Here is an 18,353-nt window from a genome sequence, read left to right on the forward strand (position 1 = left end):
ATTCAAATCTATTCATTGTCCCAAAGAAGGAAAATTCATTCAGACCAGTTCTGGATCTGAAAATTTTGAATCATTATATAAAAATACCAACTTTCAAGATGGTGACTATAAGTACTAGTCTGCCTTTTGTTCAGCAAGGACATTATATGTCTACAATAGACTTGCAGGATGCATACCTTCATATTCCGATTCATCCAGAACATTATCAGTTTCTGAGATTCTCTATTCTATACAAGCATTACCAATTTGCTGCTCTTCCATTTGGCCTAGCAACAGCTCCAAGAATCTTTTCAAAGGTTCTAGATGCCCTACTCTCTGTAATCATAGAGCAGGGTATTGCGGTGTTTCCTTATTTGGACAATATCTTGGTACTAGCTCAGTCTTTACGTTCTGCAGAATCTCACACAAATCAACTAGTGTTGTTTCTTTAAAGACATGGTTGGAGGATCAATTTACCAAGAAGTTTCTTGTTTCCTCAGACAAGGGTCACCTTTTTAGGTTTCCAGATAGATTCAGTGTCCATGACTCTGTCTCTAACAGACAAGAGACGTTTGAAATTGGTTGCAGCCTGTCGGCACCTTCAGTCTCAGTCATTCCCTTCAGTGGCTATGTGCATGGAAGTTTTAGGCCTCATGACTGCAGCATCGGACGCAATTCCTTTTGCTCGTTTTCACATGAGACCTCTCCAGCTTCGTATGCTGAATCAATGGTGCAGGGATTATACAAAGATATCACAATTAATATCCTTAAATCCCAATGTTCGATACTCTCTGACGTGGTGGTTTAATCACCAGCATTTAGTACAAGGGGCTTCCTTTGTTCGGCCAACTTGGACTGTGATCACTACAGATGCAAGTATTTCAGGTTGGGGAGCTGTTTGGGGATCTCTGACAGCGCAAGGGGTTTGGAAATCTCAAGAGGCGAGATTACCAATCAATATTTTAGAACTCCGTGCAATTCTCAGAGCTCTTAAGTTTTGGCCTATGTTGAAGAGAGAACTGTTCATTTGTTTTCAGACAGACAATATCACAACAGTGGCATATGTCAATCATCGGGGTGGGACTCACAGTCCCCAAGCTATGAAAGAAGTATCTTGGATACTTGCTTGGGCAGAATCCAGCTACTGTCTAATCTCTATGGTGCATATCCCAGGTGTAGACAATTGGGAGGCAGATTATCTCAGCCGTCAGACTTTACATCCAAGGGAGTGTTCTCTCCATCCAGATGTGTTTTCTCAGATTGTTCAGATGTGAGGTCTTCCAGAGATAGATCTGATAGCCTCTCATCTAAACAAGAAACTTCCCAGATACCTGTCCAGGTCCAGGGATGTTCAGGCTGAAGCAGTGTATGCGCTGACACTTCCTTGGTGTTATCATCCTGCTTACATTCTCCTGCGTCTAGTTCTTCTTCCAAGAGTGATCTCCAAAATCATCATGGAACAATTGTTTGTGTTGCTGGTGGCTCCAGCATGGCCACACAAGTTTTGTTATGCGGATCTTGTTCGGATGACCAGTTGCCAACCTTGGCCACTTCCGTTAAGGCCGGACCTACTGTCTCAAGGTCAGTTTTTCCATCAGGATCTCAAATCATTAAATTTGAAGGTATGGAAATTGAACGCTTAGTGCTAAGTCATAGAAGTTTCTCTGACTCAGTGATTAATACTATGTTACAAGCTCATAAATCTGTCTCTAGAAAGATTTATTATCGAGTTTGGAAGACCTACATTTCATGGTGTTCTTTTCATAAATTCTCTTGGCATTCTTTTAGAATCCCTAGAATTTTACAGTTTCTTCAGGATGGTTTGGATAGGTTTTGTCTGCAAGTTCCTTGAAGGGACAAATCTCTGCACTTTCTGTTTTATTTCACAGAAAGATTGCTAAACGTCTTAATATTCATTGTTTTGTACAGGCTTTAGTTCGTATTAAGCCCGTCATTAAATCAATTTCTCCTCCTTGGAGTCTTAATTTGGTTTTGAAGGCGTTACAGGCTCCTCCATTTGAGCCTATGCATTATTTGGACATTAAACTTCTTTCTTGGAAAGTGTTGCTCCTTTTGGCTATCTCTTCTGCTAGAAGAGTTTCTGAGCTATTCTTTCTTGTGAATCTCCTTTTCTGATTTTTCATCAGGATAAGGCGGTTTTGCGAACTTCATTTCAATTTTTACCTAAGGTTGTGAATTCCAACAAAATTAGTAGAGAAATTGTTGTCCCTTCCTTGTGTCCTAATCCTAAGAATTTTTTGGAAAGATCCTTTAATTCTTTGGATGTGGTGAGAGCTTTGAAATATTATGTTGAAGCTACTAAAGATTCCAGGAAGACTTCAAGTCTATTTGTTATATTTTCTGGTCCTAGGAAAGGTCAGAAGGCTTCTGCTATTTCCTTGGCTTCTTGGTTAAAGCTTTTGATTCTTCAAGATTATTTGGACTCGGGTCAGACCCCGCCTCAGAGAATTACAGCTCATTCTACTAGATCAGTCTCCACTTTGTGGGCTTTTAAGAATGAAGCTTCAGTTGATCAAATTTGCAAAGCGGCAACTTGGTCCTCTTTGCATATATTTACTCAATTCTACTGTTTTGATGTATTTGCTTCTTCAGAAGCAGTTTTTGGTAGAAAAGTTCTTCAGGCAGCTGTTTCAGTTTGATTCTTCTGTTGATGTTTTAAGTTTTTCTTGTCATTAAAGAATAAACTTATAATTTGGGTTGTGGATTATTTTTTCAGCGGAAAACAGAATTTATGCTTATCTGATAAATTACTTTCTCCAACGGTGTGTCCGGTCCACGGCGTCATCCATAACTTGTGGGAATATTCTCTTCCCCAACAGGAAATGGCAAAGAGCACAGCAAAAGCTGTCCATATAGTCCCTCCCAGGCTCCGCCCCCCCAGTCATTCGACCGACGGTTAGGAGAAAAAAAGGAGAAACTATAGGGTGCCGTGGTGACTGTAGTGTATAAAGAAATACATTTTTCAAACCTGATTAAAAAACCAGGGCGGGCCGTGGACCGGACACACCGTTGGAGAAAGTAATTTTTCAGGTAAGCATAAATTCTGTTTTCTCCAACATTGGTGTGTCCGGTCCACGGCGTCATCCATAACTTGTGGGAACCAATACCAAAGCTTTAGGACACGGATGAAGGGAGGGAGCAAATCAGGTTACCTAAACAGAAGGCACCACGGCTTGCAAAACCTTTCTCCCAAAAATAGCCTCCGAGGAAGCAAAAGTATCAAATTTGTAGAATTTGGCAAAAGTGTGCAGAGAAGACCAAGTCGCTGCCTTACATATCTGATCAACAGAAGCCCCGTTCTTGAAGGCCCATGTGGAAGCCACAGCCCTAGTAGAGTGAGCTGTGATTCGTTCAGGAGGCTGCCGTCCGGCAGTCTCGTAAGCGAATCGGATGATGCTTTTCAGCCAAAAGGAAAGAGAGGTAGCAGTAGCCTTTTGACCTCTCCTCTTGCCAGAATAAACGACAAACAGAGAAGAAGTTTGTCTGAAATCCTTTGTTGCTTCTAAATAGAACTTTAAAGCACGGACTACATCTACATTGTGTAACAAACATTCCTTCTTTGAAACTGGTTTCGGACACAAAGAAGGAACAACTATTTCCTGGTTAATATTCTTGTTGGAAACAACTTTTGGAAGAAAACCAGGCTTGGTACGCAAAACAACCTTATCTGAATGGAACACCAGATAAGGAGGGTCACACTGCAAAGCAGATAATTCAGAAACTCTTCTAGCAGAAGAAATAGCAACCAAAAACAGAACTTTCCAAGATAATAACTTGATATCTATGGAATGTAAGGGTTCAAACGGAACCCCTTGAAAAACTGAAAGAACTAAATTTAGACTCCAGGGAGGAGTCAAAGGTCTGTAAACAGGCTTGATCCTGACCAAAGCCTGTACAAAAGCTTGAACATCTGGCACAGCTGCCAGTCGTTTGTGTAACAAGACAGATAGAGCAGAAATCTGCCCTTTTAGAGAACTCGCTGGCAATCCCTTATCCAAACCTTCTTGGAGAAAGGAGAGGATCCTGGGAATTTTAATCTTACTCCATGAGAATCCATTGGATTCACACCAACAGATATATCTTTTCCATATTTTATGGTAAATCTTTCTAGTCACGGGTTTTCTGGCTTGGACCAAAGTATCTATCACTGAATCCGAAAACTTGCGCTTGGATAAAATCAAGCGTTCAATTTCCAAGCAGTCAGCTGGAGAGAAACTAGATTTGGATGTTCGAATGGACCTTGCACTAGAAGATCCTGTCTCAAAGGTAGCTTCCATGGTGGAGCCGATGACATATTCACCAGGTCTGCATACCAAGTCCTGCGTGGCCACGCAGGAGCTATCAGAATCACCAAGGCCTTCTCCTGTTTGATCCTGGCTACCAGCCTGGGAAGGAGAGGGAACGGCGGAAACGCATAAGCTAGGTTAAAGGACCAAGGCGCCACTAATGCATCCACTAGAGTCGCCTTGGGATCCCTGGATCTGGACCTGTAGCAAGGAACCTTGAAGTTCTGACGAGACGCCATCAGATCCATGTCTGGAATGCCCCATAATTGAGTCAACTGGGCAAACACCTGCGGGTGAAGTTCCCACTCCCCCGGATGGAAAGTCTGACGACTCAGATAATCTGCCTCCCAGTTGTCTACTCCTGGGATGTGGATTGCAGATAGGTGGCGGGAGTGATCCTCCGCCCATTTGATGATTTTGGACACCTCTCTCATCGCCAAGGAACTCCTTGTTCCCCCCTGATGGTTGATGTAAGCAACAGTTGTCATGTTGTTTGACTGGAATCTTATGAATATGGCCTTCGCTAGTTGAGGCCAAGCCCGGAGAGCATTGAATATCACTCTCAGTTCCAGAATGTTTATCGGGAGAAGAGACTCTTCCCAAGACCATAGACCCTGAGCTTTCAGGGAATCCCAGACCGCGCCCCAGCCTAATAGACTGGCGTCGTTTGTGACGATGACCCACTCTGGTCTGCGGAAGCTCATTCCCTGGGACAGGTGATCCTGGGTCAGCCACCAACGGAGTGAGTCTCTGGTCATCTGATCTACTTGAATCATTGGAGACAAGTCTGTATAGTCCCCATTCCACTGCTTGAGCATGCACAGTTGTAATGGTCTTAGATGAATTTGAGCAAAAGGAACTATGTCCATTGCTGCAACCATCAACCCTACTACTTCCATGCACTGAGCTATGGAAGGCTGCAGAATAGAGTGAAAAACTTGACAAGCGTTTAGAAGCTTTGACTTTCTGACTTCTGTCAGGAAGATCTTCATTTCTAAAGAATCTATTATTGTTCCCAAAAAGGGAACTCTTGTCGACGGAGACAGGAAACTCTTTTCTACGTTCACCTTCCACCCGTGAGATCTGAGAAAGGCTAGAACAATGTCTGTATGAGCCTTTGCTTTGGAAAGAGACGACGCTTGAATTAGGATATTGTCCAGGTAAGGTGCCACTGCAATACCCCTTGGTCTTAGAACCGCTAGAAGGGACCCGAGCACCTTTGTGAAAATCCTTGGAGCAGTGGCTAGCCCGAATGGGAGAGCCACGAACTGGTAATGCTTGTCCAGAAAGGTGAACCTTAGGAACTGATAATGATCTTTGTGGATAGGAATATGTAGATACGCATCCTTTAAATCCACGGTAGTCATAAATTGACCCTCCTGGATTGTAGGTAAAATAGTTCGAATGGTTTCCATTTTGAACGATGGAACTCTGAGAAATTTGTTTAGAATTTTTAAATCCAGAATTGGTCTGAAAGTTCCCTCTTTCTTGGGAACTACAAACAGATTTGAGTAAAACCCCTGACCTTGTTCCACCGTTGGAACTGTGTGTATCACTCCCATCTTTAACAGGTCTTCTACACAATGTAAGAATGCCTGTCTCTTTATTTGGTTTGAAGATAAGCGAGACATGTGGAACCTTCCCTTTGGGGGTAGTTCCTTGAATTCTAGAAGATAACCCTGAGAGACTATTTCTAGTGCCCAGGGATCCTGAACATCTCTTGCCCAAGCCTGAGCAAAGAGAGAGAGTCTGCCCCCTACTAGATCCGGTCCCAGATCGGGGGCTACCCCTTCATGCTGTCTTGGTAGCAGCAGCAGGCTTCTTGGCCTGTTTACCCTTGTTCCAGCCTTGCATCGGTTTCCAAGCTGGTTTAGTCTGGGAAGCGTTACCCTCTTGTCTAGAGGCTGCAGAGTTGGAGGCCGGCCCGTTCCTGAAATTGCGAAAGGAACGAAAATTAGACTTATTCTTAGCCTTGAAAGGCCTATCTTGTGGGAGGGCATGGCCCTTACCCCCAGTGATGTCTGAAATAATTTCTTTCAATTCTGGCCCAAAAAGGGTCTTACCTTTGAAAGGGATATTAAGCAATTTTGTCTTGGAAGATACATCCGCCGACCAAGACTTTAGCCAGAGCGCTCTGCGCGCCACAATTGCAAACCCTGAATTTTTCGCCGCTAATCTCGTTAACTGCAAAGCGGCATCTAAAATAAAGGAATTAGCTAACTTAAGTGCGTGAATTCTGTCCATGACTTCCTCATACGGAGTCTCCCCACTGAGCGACTTTTCCAGTTTCTTGAACCAGAACCACGCCGCTGTAGTGACAGGAATAATACACGAAATAGGTTGAAGGAGGTAACCTTGCTGTACAAAAATCTTTTTAAGCAAACCCTCCAATTTTTTATCCATAGGATCTTTGAAAGCACAATTGTCCTCAATAGGAATGGTCGTGCGTTTGGCTAGTGTAGAAACCGCCCCCCTCGACCTTAGGGACTGTTGGCCATAAGTCCTTTCTGGGGTCGACTATAGGAAGTAATTTCTTAAATATAGGAGGAGGGACAAAAGGTATGCCTGGCTTCTCCCACTCCTTATTCACTATGTCCGCCACCCGTTTGGGTATTGGAAAAGCATCAGGGTGCACCGGGACCTCAAGGAACTTGTCCATCTTGCACAATTTTTCTGGGATGAACAGGTTGTCACAATCATCCAGAGTAGATAGCACCTCTTTAAGCAATGCACGGAGATGCTCTAATTTAAATTTAAATGTCACAACATCAGGTTCTGCCTGCTGAGAAATTCTTCCTGTATCAGAAATTTCCCCATCTGACAAAACCTCCCTCATTGCCACTTCAGATTGGTGTGAGGGTATGACAGAAAAATTATCATCAGCGCCCTCCTGCTCTACAGTGTTTAAAACAGAGCAATTGCGCTTTCTCTGAAATGCTGGCATTTTGGATAAAATATTTGCTATGGAGTTATCCATTACTGCCGTCAATTGTTGCATAGTAACAAGCATTGGCGCGCTAGAAGTACTAGGGGTCGCCTGCGTGGGCAAAACTGGTGTAGACACAGAAGGAGATGATGTAGAACTATGTCTACTTCCTTCATCTGAGGAATCATCTTGGGCAACTTTACTATTTGTGACAGTACTGTCCTTACTTTGTTTGGACGCTATGGCACAATTATCACACGTATTAGAAGGAGGAATCACATTAGCTTCTATACATACAGAACATGATCTATCTGAAGGCACAGACATGTTAAACAGGCTTAAACTGGTTAATAAAGCACAAAAACCGTTTTAAAACAAAACCGTTACTGTCTCTTTAAATGTTAAACAGGGCACACTTTATTACTGAATATGTGAAAAACTATGAAGGAATTATCCAATCTTTACGAAATTTTCACCACAGTGTCTTAAAGCATTCAAAGTATTGCACCCCAAATTTCAGGCTGTTAACCCTTAAAATGTGGAAACCAGAGTCTTGCCAATTTTTAACCCCCTTACAGTCCCAGCCCCAGCCTTTGCTGCGACCAATCCCAGGGGGTATATGATACCAAATGAAGCCTTCTAGGAACCTTTTCAGTGAATTCCAGACCCACACACATGCAGCTGCATGTACTGTTCTCAAAAGTAACTGTGCAGTAATGGCGCGAAAATGAGGCTCTGCCTACTACAGAGAAAGGCCCTTCCTGACTGGGAAGGTGTCTAAACAAGTGCCTGGCGTAAAAAACGTTCCTCAAAGTTATAAAAGTTTGAAATTCAACTTCAAACTGCATATAATACATATATAATAAAGCAATCGATTTAGCCCATAAAAGTGTCTACCAGTTTATAGCCCATAATAAGCCCTTTATTCTGTTTGAGTCTAAGAAAATGGCTTACCGATCCCCATGAGGGAAAAATGACAGCCTTCCAGCATTACACAGTCTTGTTAGAAAAATGTCTAGTCATACCTTAAGCAGAAAAGTCTGCAAACTGTTCCCCCCAACTGAAGTTCTCTCAGCTCAACAGTCCTGTGTGGGAACAGCAACCGATTTTAGTTACTGCTGCTAAAATCATACTCCTCTTATAAACAGAACTCTTCATCTCTTTCTGTTTTAGAGTAAATAGTACATACCAGCACTATTTTAAAATAACAAACTCTTGATAGAAGAATAAAAAACTACAATTAAACACCACATACTCTTCACCATCTCGGTGGAGATGCTACTTGTTAGAGCGGCAAAGAGAATGACTGGGGGGCGGAGCCTGGGAGGGACTATATGGACAGCTTTTGCTGTGCTCTTTGCCATTTCCTGTTGGGGAAGAGAATATTCCCACAAGTTATGGATGACGCCGTGGACCGGACACACCAATGTTGGAGAAAATGGCTGTTTTTTATTTTATCCCTCCCTCTCTAGTGACTCTTGCGTGGAGTTCCACATCTTGGGTATTGATATCCCATACGTCACTAGCTCATGGACTCTTGGCAATTACATGAAAGAAAACATAATTTATGTAAGAATTTACCTGATAAATTAATTTCTTTCATATTGGCAAGAGCCCATGAGGCCCACCCTTTTTATGGTGGTTATGATTTTTTGTATAAAGCAGAATTATTTCCAAATTCCTTTGTTGATGCTTTTTACTCCTTTCTTTATCATCCCACTACTTGGCTATTGGTTAAACTGAATTGTGGGTGTGGTGAAGGGTGTATTTATAGGCATTTTGAGGTTTGGGAAACTTGCCCCTCCTGGTAGGATTGTATATCCCATACGTCACTAGCTCATGGACTCTTGCCAATATGAAAGAAATTAATTTATCAGGTAAATTCTTACATAAATTATGTTTTCCTCTTTCACAGAGAACCTATCTTTGCCTACCTCCATGTCACAAGGCAAATAAGTACTGGGAGGGTAGGGGAAGTGGGAGATATATTTATTGCTTTGTGGTGTCTTTGCCTCCTCCTGGTGGCCAGGTTGAGTAATTCTCATAGGTTATGAATGTTTTCGTGGACTCTCACTGCCAATAGAAGGAAATACTTGTAACCTTAATAGAAAAATACATGCATACTAAAATATAGGCAATTGTAAGATGTTATACACAGAAAGCCGCATAATGTAATTTATATTGGCTGCATTATTTTCAATAGCAGACGTCTCACCACTCGCAAAACTGTCCCTTTTTTTACGATAATTCTGCCAAGGCAGCCCCTGCGAGGGTTGGTGAAAAAAACATGTCTAATCTGTCAAAGTTTAGTTCATCAAGCCCAGAGTGCCATTGTCTGTATCAGTGTATCTGCCTTCATATGGTAAAGGAAGAACTATCAGTTTTTCCTTACCATATGAAGGCAGATACCTTCTGGCTCTGGCTGAAGTCTTCACTGCTAAAGCTGACAGCGAGGAACGCAACATGAGCCAGAAGGTTGTAATGTAGGTACTACGTCAACTGGGCACACTGGGCAAAAGTACCCTGTGACGTAGAGCCTAAGGGGATAAACTTGACTCCTACCAAATTAACCATTTACTACCTTCAGCAAGCTGTAGCACTCTTGGGTAAAGCTCTCACCCCACAAGTAATGGAAACCCTAGCACCAAGCCAGCACTTTAAAGTTTATCAGCACCTAATGTATGGATCCTCCATGCCAACTCTAAACAATGTACAGAAATTAAAACATCCACACTATAACCTCTAACCACAAACTAAAGGAACAGTCTTATTGATTTTGTTTTATTGTTTAAAAAGATAGATAATGCCTTTGCACAATCAACAATACTATATTAATATACTATATAACCTTTACACCTCTGACTGTTTCTAAGCTACTGCAGGTCACCTCTTATCTCAGTGCTTAGCTTTTCACAGCCAGACAGTGCTAGTTCATGTGTGCCATATAAATAACATTGTGCTCACTCCTGTGGAGTTATGGAGAAACCAGCACTAAATTGAATAAAATGCAAGTTTGGATTTAATTTTTTGCCACAAAAAGAGCTGATTAACTTTAGGGCAATGCCCTAAAAGGCTCTTTTCTTAAAGATAAGGTTTTTTGTTTTGTTTTTTCAGGTAAGTTAAAGGTAGCTTTATATATATATATATATATATATATATATATATATATATATATATATATATATATATATATGTGTGTGTGTGTGTGTAAAGTTATTCTATTTTGGGGTAACTTATGGATGTTAGGTTAGGGGGTTTATATGCTAGTGTTACTTTGCATGGGGGGGGTTAAGGATTCATCATGTAAAGATTTAGTTTGTGATGTGGGGGTGGCGGTTTAGGGGTAATAGTATAGTGGTTTAGTTTGTGATGTGGGGGTAACAGCTTAGAGGTTAATAGTGTAGTGGGGACTTTGCAGTGGGCTATTTGGTGGTTTATGGGTTATTAGATTAGTGGTATTATGGCGATTTGGGTTAGCATGCGAGTATGAGTGTTTTTCCCCCCACTTCTCTCTCTCCGTTGAAGTCAATGGAAGAGCAAAATAACGCAATCACAATATTGTAATCACTCCTCTTTGCACGAGTCGGATTAGTGCTCATTCGATAACCATTTACTTCAAACTTGTAATACGAGCGCTAACCGCAAAGAGGAGAAGTCAAGCGGTGATAGTATACAAGCAGGAGAGGTAATTACCGCTCCACTCGTAATCTAGCCCATAGTATTTTATATTTACATTAGAATGTCTCTTTAATATTGTTTTTTTGTTTGCATTCCTATCAAATATCTGTTTTCATTATTGCGACTTAAAGTCTCCTAGATTTAGTAATGCTTATTCACATTTTTACTGATTGTCTGCTGCCTTGCTCTAAAACATTATTTTGACTTCCATGACTGACTATGATTTATTTAATATATGAAGGGTAAATAACCTCATTTAAGAGACTAAACATTTCCCCATGCCAGGAAATGTTTTACTAGAATTTCTCATATCATAGGAAAGTGAAGTGCACTTTTGAATATAGAAAATTCTGGTACATGGGCATTACGTTGTGATCACAATTCTATTACCCTAAACTTATCTGATCAAATTCCAAAGCCCCCCTTGGTTGTGATAATTATATTAGGTTTTCATACCCCACTAACTTTGTAATGCCACCTTTAACTACTATTATCATAATAACACACAGCCCATATCTCAAGCTTGAACTGGTAAACTGTGAATGCCTTGACATATTATTAGTAAAATTAGTTATACATAGAAAATTAAAGGACAAACATTAAAAGAGTTTAGATTTTACTATAAACTAGAGTAACAAATGGGGGCTACACATAGAGACTCATTAATTAGGAACATTTTCTCTAACCAGACAGCTATTAGCAAGGCTGTGACAGATTGTTTTTTTCTAGAACCCAAAGGAAGCTTATCATATACATTACTAGTAGCATATGTAATATATCAGACTCTTAAGTTCCACATTATCTAGGTAAAAATTATCGGCTAGATTTAGAGTTTTGTCGGTAACGACCCGCGTAGCTAACGCTGGCTTTTTTTCTCCCGCACCTTTCACAGAATGGCTGCGTTAGGCTCCAAAAAGGGAGCGTAGAGCATAATTTACTGCCACTGCAACTCTCAATACCAGCGGTGCTTACGGACGCGGCCAGCTTCAAAAACGTGCTCGTGCACGATTCCCCCATAGAAAACAATGGGGCAGTTTGAGCTGAAAAAAAACCTAACACCTGCAAAAAAGCAGCGTTCAGCTCCTAACGCAGCCCCATTGTTTCCTATGGGGAAACACTTCCTAAGTCTGCACCTAACACCCTAACATGCACCCCGAGTCTAAACACCCCTAACCTTACACTTATTAACCCCTAATCTGCCGACCCCGCTATCGCAGACACCTGCATATTTTTTTAAACCCTAATCTGCCGCTCCGTACACCGCCGCAACCTACGTTATCCCTATGAACCCCTAATCTGCTGCCCCTAACACCGCCGACCCCTATATTATATTTATTAACCCCTAATCTGCCGCCCCCAACGTTGCCTCCACCTACCTACAATTATTAACCCCTAATCTGCCGACCGGACCTCACCGCTACTATAATAAATGTATTAACCCCTAAAGCTAAGTCTAACCCTAACACCCCCCTAAGTTAAATATAATTTAAATCTAACGAAATAAATTAACTCTTATTAAATAAATTATTCCTATTTAAAGCTAAATACTTACCTGTAAAATAAATCCTAATATAGCTACAATATAAATTATAATTATATTGTAGCTATTTTAGGATTTATATTTATTTTACAGGCAACTTTGTATTTATTTTAACCAGGTACATCGGAACAGCCAATAGAATGCAAGCTCAATCTGATTGGCTGATTGGATCAGCCAATCGGATTGAACTTGAATCTGATTCCATCAGTCAATCATAATTTTCCTACCTTAATTCCGATTGGCTGATAGAATCCTATCAGCCAATCGGAATTCGAGGGACGCCATCTTGGATGACGTCCCTTAAAGGAACCGTCATTCGTCGGTGAAGATGGAGGTTCCGCGTCGGCGGGATGAACATGGATCCGGAAGAAAGAAGATTGAAGATGCCGCTTGATAGAAGACTTCAGCCGGATCATGGACCTCTTCAGCTCCGCTTGGATGAAGACTTCAGTCGGATCATGGACCTCTTCAGCTCCCGCTTGGATGAGGACTTCAGCCGGATCATGGACCTCTTCAGCCCCCCGCTTGGGCTTGGATGAAGATTTCGGAGCCTCTTCTGGACCGATCGGTGAACTTGGTGTGGTGAAGACAAAGTAGGGAGATATTCAGGGGCTTAGTGTTAGGTTTATTTAAGGGGGGTTTGGGTTAGATTAGGGGTATGTGGGTGGTGGGTTGTAATGTTGGGGGGGGTATTGTATGTTTTTTTTTTTTACAGGCAAAAGAGCTGAATTCTTTGGGGCATGCCCAGCAAAAGGCCCTTTTCAGGGCTGGTAAGGTAAAAGAGCTTTTCTATTTTAATTTTAGAATAGGGTAGGGCATTTTTTTTATTTTGGGGGTCTTTGTTATTTTATTAGGGGGCTTAGAGTAGGTGTAATTAGTTTAAAATTGTTGTAATATTTTTCTAATGTTTGTAAATATTTTTTTTATTTTTTGTAACTTAGTTCTTTTTTATTTTTTGTACTTTAGTTAGTGTATTCAATTGCATTTATTTGTAGGTATTGTATGTCATTAATTTATTGATAGTGTAGTGTTAGGTTTAATTGTAGGTAATTGTAGGTATTTTATTTAATTAATTTATTGATAGTGTAGTGTTAGGTTTAATTGTAACTTAGGTTAGGATTTATTTTACAGGTAATTTTGTAATTATTTTAACTAGGTAACTATTAAATAGTTATTAACTATTTAATAGCTATTGTACCTGGTTAAAATAAATACAAAGTTGCCTGTAAAATAAATATTAATCCTAAAATAGATACAATATAATTATAATTTATATTGTAGCTATATTAGGGTTTATTTTACAGGTAAGTATTTAGCTTTAAATAGGAATAATTTATTTAATAAGAGTTAATTTATTTTGTTAGATTTAAATTATATTTAAGTTAGGGGGGTGTTAGGGTTAAGGTTAGACTTAGCTTTAGGGGTTAATACATGTATTAGAGTAGCGGTGAGGTCCGGTCGGCAGATTAGGGGTTAATACTTGAAGTTAGGTGTTGGCGATGTTAGGGAGGGCAGATTAGGGGTTAATACTATTTATTATAGGGTTATTGAGGCGGGAGTGAGGCGGATTAGGGGTTAATACATTTATTATAGTAGCGGTGAGGTCCGGTCGGCAGATTAGGGGTTAATAATTGTAGGTAGGTGGAGGCGACGTTGGGGGCGGCAGATTAGGGGTTAATAAATATTATATAGGGTTCGGCTGTGTTAGGGGCAGCAGATTAGGGGTACATAGGGATAACGTAGGTTGCGGCGGTGTACAGAGCGGCAGATTAGGGGTTAAAAAAATTTAATAGAGTGGCGGCGATGTGGGGGGACCTCGGTTTAGGGGTACATAGGTAGTTTATGGGTGTTAGTGTACGTTAGAGCACAGTAGTTAAGAGCTTTATGAACCGGCGTTAGCCCATAAAGCTCTTAACTCCTGATTTTTTTCTGCGGCTGGAGTTTTGTCGTTAGATTTCTAACGCTCACTTCAGTCAAGACTCTAAATACCAGCGTTAGAAAGATCCCATTGAAAAGATAGAATACGCAAATGGCGTAGGGGGATCTGCGGTATGGAAAAGTTGCGGCTGCAAAGTGAGCGTTAGACCCTTACCTACACGACTCTAAATACCAGCGGTAGCCCAAAACCAGCGTTAGGAACCTCTAACGCTGGTTTTGACGGCTAACGCCAAACTCTAAATCTAGCCGTATGTTTGCATGAAGACATTTATAAAAAATAAAAATGGCAGGATGTCATCACCCATGCTAGGAGCTTGAGACAACAGCTCAATACGGCATACTCAACCACACTAAATGGCCAATTAATAGAGACAAATAAACAGATACAAGACGCAGAATTACAAAGAACACATGCCACCTTAGAAAAGTATAAAAAACTATACTATTACTTTGGAAATAAGGCCTCATCTCTCTTAGCTAAGAAGCTACGGCACCGCACTGCACAATCTACGATCTTAGAAGTCAAAAGTAAGGGAGGTCACTCTCTTTACGCCCCAAGAGATATAGGTCACACCTTTAAAAGTTTCTACCAGGAACTTTACAACATAGAAGCAGGTCTTGAAACACCCCCCCCCCCCTCTCGACAGATATCTCTAATCACCAATCACGACTAAGGAAGTCCTTAAAGTAATTAAATCACTAAAACAGGGGAAATCTATAGGCCCGGACGGTTATACCGCTCGATTTTACAAAACCTATCAATCTAATCTAACCCCCATTCTTTGTAGGACATTCTAAGAAATAATGCAAAAAGGGTCGTTTACTTCAGAGTTTCTAGAGGCCACAGTAGTCACGATACCTAAACCAGGGAAAGACCCCGAACAATGTAGCAGTTATCGACCTATTTCCCTTCTCAATATAGACACGGAACTTTATGCCTAATTGATAGCTAATAGACTTTCAAAAGTCATCAACTCTATAATCCACTCTGATCAAGTAGGATTTATTCCTAATAGAGAAGGCATAGATGCCACCAGACGCATTTTAGGTGTACTTGGTTTAGCTTCTAGGTGTGGGAGCCCCTTCTTGGCTCTCTCCCTAGATGCAGAGAAGGCCTTTGATAGGGTCAGGTGGGCTTATTTGTGGGAGACATTCACAATGTTCAACTTTCCACCCCCTTTCATCAAGGCAATACAAGCATTGTATTCCTGCCCAACAGCCCGAATTAAAGGAGTCGGATTCCATTCAGAAGCTTTCTCCATAATGAACGGTACAAGACAGGGCTGCCCTCCCTCCCCGCTCCTCTTCGCCCTAGCGATAGAGCCTTTGGCACAAGCAATAAGGATGAATCCCCTAATAAAAGGCATGACTTCTGGAAACCATTCACATAAAATATCCTTATACGCAGACAACATAACTCTTTTTCTGACTTCCCCGACAACCTCCTTAACAGAACTTCCCCGACAACCTCCTTAACAGAAGTATTTAAAGGGACAGTAAACCTTAAAAATAACGTTATATAATTCTGCACATAGTGCAGAATTATATAACATTATTTAGGTGCTATAGCTATAAATGCCTTTTTTACCTTTTAATTTGTTAAAAATATGGCGCTTTTACAGACCCGCTCTCTGCTCTCTTCTGAGCGGGTCTGTTATATTTAGTCAGTGCATCGGGCCAGCTGTATAGTCACAGCCCGGCCCGACCGCGTCATAAGACTAAGTGCAGCTCGCTCCTGTCACAGTGAGTGTGACTATACAGCTGGCCCGATGCGCTGACTAAATATAACAGACCCGCTCAGCAGAGAGCGGGTCTGTAAAAGCGCCATATTTTTAACAAATTAAAAGGTAAAAAAGGCATTTATAGCTATAGCACCTAAATAATGTTATATAATTCTGCACTATGTGCCGAATTATATAATATTATTTTTAAGGTTTACTGTCCCTTTAAGACTATTGAGATCTTCAGCGACATGAGCTACTACAAGCTAAACATAGATAAGACAGAGGCTCTCCCTATCAATATACCACCCCAGAAACTCAAAATTTTACAAAAATCATATAAATTCCATTGGAATCCCGATTCCCTTAAAATTCTAGGGGTCCAATTAGCCCCAGACATCATCACCACTATTTCTAAAAACTTTACAGAAAGGCTGCCAGAATTTCGTAGACTCTTAAGCAATTGGGAATTCAGAGAGCCATCAAGATGTCCTTCCTCCCCAAGATCACCTACCTTTTCAGATGCATCCCCTATAATCTCCCAAGACCTACACTAAACAAACTGCAGAGTCTTATTACTGCTTATGTCTGGAAAGGCAGACGACCCAAAACAGCTAGACACAACGTTTCAGACCTACATTAGGTCCTTAGTCATGTCTCATGACTAAGAACCTAATGTAGGTCTGAAACGTTGTTTGTTTTGTGGACCATAGCACAATAAAGGTCATTTTACTTTAAACTGCAAAGGCCGGAGCACCCTTTCTTTTGGAGTTTCATTTGATGTGGATGAGGTGGCTGCCTCCTGGCTCCTGTGCCTAATTGTTTGGCTGCTGTTCCCTACCTTTTGCTTACCTAAGGTATCCAGACTATAAGTCCCCTACCAGAGGAAAAAACAAACAAAAAACTAATGATCCACTCCAAACATTAAGTCGTCTAACCAAACCATTTTTTTTTTCATTAAAAAATTCTCACAAAACTACCATAATCACAGATTTGACCAGCATTAAGGAACCACTATTATTTACTGACACACATATGGCACAATGCAATGATGACACTTTAACTGAGCCAATATGAAAAATGTGCTGTCTCTAAATGTTTTATAAGCAATACATTTTATTAACAATATAGGGCATATACTTAAAACTTTTCAGTCTTTTTTTGTTTATATTTGTTTTGCCCAACATGATCAGTGATAAAAATTAGTAAATATGTCAACTACCTAACTTAATTAGTTACTTTAAACCTCTTTTTTTTTAGACTTCCTACCTGTGTTGCAGCTGGTTGGCCCATAACCACTGATCCTGGACACTGATCATTCTGGTGTGATACTGTAATATTTGATGCCCACTGATCCATATATCCATTCGGGGTATATACTCCACAATCCTTAATGCTGGTCATCCTTTCAAACTCCTCACACACCCCATCACCGTCATGAAAGTAGCACCTGCTGGGCTCATCTGCAATGAGAAAGGCTACTGAGTATCTTCCTACAACAGGCATATTCCTAGCTGGTCAGTGAAGATCCATAAAAACACTACCGTGAATAGGTTACAAGATCCAAATTATATTACACTGCCATACATGTATTTTGCATTCCCCATAACACATGGAAGTATCACATAAGAACACTTCCCTAGCCCAGCAAATAATTTATGGAATAGCTTTTCCTCCAAAATAATGTGAAATAACACTACATATTATAAAACACATATACCAAGTAAATAACAAAGAGAGTAGACTAGTCCATGAGCTCAGGATATACACCAGAGGGCACTGCATTGATTTATTAAGAGCAGCATATGTGTGTTTACTATCCAAATGTTCCCATTTAAGTGCTGATAAATCTGATACGGCAGATAAGATAATCTGTCCCAGGCAAAAGAAAACTTGGAAAGTGCCCAATCTGATGCATACATTATTTTCAATAACAGGAGAAAATGGCATTTAAATTGCTGTAGTCTGGGTCAATGTGTGATCCTTACAGAGGCTAATTTGTTCCTAATATTGTTTAAGACCTCAATAAATGTGTCTGCCAAGGTCAGTAGAGCGTTAGATAGGATAAGTACAGAAAGACACCAGACTGTACAGATAATGGCTTACTTCCTAGTTTGCTAGGTCTCTTTGAACAAGTTGGTTTGCCTGATGTTCCCAGCACAGAAAGCTCAAGAACAATTTATACCATGTCAAAACAAAATAAAATGCTTTCTACTCAATGTAAGGTCCCTGCTTTGACTAATGTGGTATTTAAAGAGTATTAG

The 18,353-nt window shown here is 40.7% G+C and overlaps 1 protein-coding gene across 1 annotated transcript in view; it reads right to left on the reverse strand.

Moving 5' to 3' along the window:
- Nucleotides 1–18,353, reverse strand: part of PAPPA (pappalysin 1) — a 1,503,354-nt gene that overhangs the window by 657,863 nt on the left and 827,138 nt on the right. Inside the window, exon 10 of the mRNA XM_053695762.1 lies at nucleotides 17,359–17,552. Coding sequence (XP_053551737.1) covers nucleotides 17,359–17,552 — 194 coding nt within the window. The remainder of the gene's footprint in view (nucleotides 1–17,358; nucleotides 17,553–18,353) is intronic.

The sequence above is a fragment of the Bombina bombina genome, chromosome 12, assembly GCF_027579735.1.
Source record: "Bombina bombina isolate aBomBom1 chromosome 12, aBomBom1.pri, whole genome shotgun sequence".
NCBI classification, from domain to species: Eukaryota; Metazoa; Chordata; class Amphibia; order Anura; family Bombinatoridae; genus Bombina; species Bombina bombina.